The sequence below is a fragment of the Penaeus chinensis genome, chromosome 10 (assembly GCF_019202785.1).
Source record: "Penaeus chinensis breed Huanghai No. 1 chromosome 10, ASM1920278v2, whole genome shotgun sequence".
Classification (NCBI taxonomy): Eukaryota; Metazoa; Arthropoda; class Malacostraca; order Decapoda; family Penaeidae; genus Penaeus; species Penaeus chinensis.
In genome coordinates this window covers 36286501-36289000 of record NC_061828.1, presented here as the reverse complement: position 1 = coordinate 36289000, position 2500 = coordinate 36286501, and the positions used below count along the sequence as shown (strand labels likewise).

General features: G+C 38.1%; 1 protein-coding gene across 2 annotated transcripts in view; it reads right to left on the bottom strand.

Annotated features, from left to right (window-relative positions):
• The window catches only part of LOC125029608 (decapping and exoribonuclease protein-like), a 6247-nt gene that overhangs the window by 741 nt on the left and 3006 nt on the right, over positions 1-2500 (bottom strand). The window contains exons 5-6 of one of the 2 annotated variants that reach the window (XM_047619588.1): positions 2279-2380; positions 398-533 (exon numbers count right to left, since the gene is read on the bottom strand). In XM_047619588.1, coding sequence (XP_047475544.1) covers positions 398-533; positions 2279-2380 — 238 coding nt within the window. The remainder of the gene's footprint in view (positions 1-397; positions 534-2278; positions 2381-2500) is intronic. The other variant, XM_047619589.1, reaches the window with a different exon arrangement.

Genomic DNA, 2500 nt, shown 5'->3' with positions numbered 1-2500 from the left:
TTTAGTTATTTTTATTCTCTCTCTTTTCTACATGGTTGGTATTCGCAAGCAATAAAAATAAACAAAGGGGACAAGAACTACCAGTAACAACGAAAACATAATAAAAAAAAGAAAATAACAAATATGTTAAAAATAAAGAATAACGAGAAGTGATCAGAAAAAAGAAGAATTAAGCAAAGAATTAAATTCCTCATCCTATGATGCCAGGAGGAAGATGAGATTTAGAGGAAAGCAAAGAAAATGACATCACAGAATGGCGTCAAACCAACGTGCTTGGAGATGCAAAGAGAAAGGCTGAGGACAGAGAGAGTTGAAGGCAGATGGTACTTGATAAATACAATCCTAGGATTGACTTCAAACGTTATTGCAGATATTTTTCAGCATCGTGAAACCTTACCTCCGCCAGTGCAGGTAAATCCTCGGTCTTAAGGAGCACAATGCGATGTACAACGCCATCTTCTGAGCAGTTTCCAACGATGATGCGCGGGATTCCCGTTAGCTTGTTGTCCAACCACCAGTCACTCAGTCTGAACCTGTTAAATGGTGGATCAAAACGGCAGCTGAACCAAAAATTATGAAGCTGAAACTACGATTATTAAATCTGCCGTATTTGTATATGAATAAATAGATAAAACATAAGTAAATTATTTAATAAACTAGTCTATGAATAAATAAATGCATAAATGACATCAGCAATCAAATAGACTGATATATAGATATATATAGAACAGAACTGCGAAGAGGTTCAACTGGCGAGGTTTGATAACAGAAGAAATTAGGGAGATATTTAATGGCAAGACAAGTGGCAAGGGAGAAATTCGTGGAGGAGGTTAGATAAGGTCTAGGCTCAGTAGTGGACACCAAATGACTGACATTATGTATATAAATTGATAGATAAATGAAAAAAAGCGTGTCCGTAAGCGTGAACATGGATATTTCACGAATAAAACAATAGTAAAAATGAAAAATAAGAGGTACTTCTCCCTTCCCTCTCCCGCTTTCACCCTCCTCCTTCACCTCATCTCTTACTTCCTTTCCTACTTCGCTTCCCGAATCCTCCTTTAATTCACTCTTCCCCTCCCATTTTAAGCCCTCCGTCTGTCCCCTCCCTTTCATCTTGCCTCCTCCCTTCCCCCATCCTTTTTCCTCTACCTTCTCCCTTCCCCATCTCCCTTTTCTCTTTCTCCCTCCCCCCTCCCGCCTCCTCCCTTCCCCCATCCTTTTTCCTCTACTTTCTCCCTTCCCCATCTCCCCTTTCTCTTTCTCCCTCCCCCCTCCCGCCTCCTGCCTTTCTTCCGGTCTGAATACTTCCCTGCAGTATACTTGCCTCGAGGAATGATAACAATAAGTAAAAACCCTGATAACAGATTCGTAATGTGATATATATACATCAACATATATACATACATAATATAATATATATACATATAAATACATATACATATATGATAAATATAAATGTACATATATTTAATATATAATAAATATATATATATTATAATAAATATATATATAATATATATCGTATATAATATATATATACATACATAAATTCATATATATACACACGAACACATATACATATATATGTACATATTCATATACGTATATTATATGTTAATATATATGTATATATACATGTATATATATACATGTGTGTGTATATATATATATATATGTATATATACACACATGTGTACATATGTATATATACGTATTTACATGCATATATATAACATATATATGTATATATTTGTAAATACATACACATACAACACACACACACACACACATATGTACTTGAATCTGAAAGAAGGCAACTTGTATGTAAGGTGTGGGTGGGTTTAGGGAGAGCAATAGTTAATGTGGCACTAAGAGGCACACTTAATTTTAATAGTAACGAGGAAGTATTGGTGGTGGAAGGTAGAAGTGCGACTTGATGGGTGTGCTGACGAGGGTTCGTGAAGACTTGGCGAAGCAGGTGAGCCGGATTGGCGAGTGTAGCGGCGTTATTTAGTGTAGGAACATATCGTGAGTGGTCAGCACGAAGTAGTAGGACAGAAGAGGAATTGGTAGCGATGGTGGGGCGTTAAGGGAGGCAGTTCGACAGGAGTAGCTTGTCGGTAGATAGCGTGGATTGGCAACAGGCGTCGGCCAGGAGCGTGGTGATAGGTGAATTAGTGTGGGCGTTGTGAACTTCTTGATCATCGCTGCCATCGCAATATGAACGACACGTGAGATGGTCTTGGGCGTATCAATGAAAGGGGTCTTAGCTTACTGGTTTATTGTTAATGAGACCCCCAAGAGACGCCATGTCCCCGTGGACGAGGCTGTCCTTTTATGCGGCGGCTCCTTACTGGCCGGTGCTTGCTGCCGCAGGCCGGAATGTCAGATTTATCCGGCCGTGACAAGAGGGTGAGTGTAATATATATTGTATATATATATTATATATATATATATTATATATGTATATATATTGTGCATATATGCATTACATATA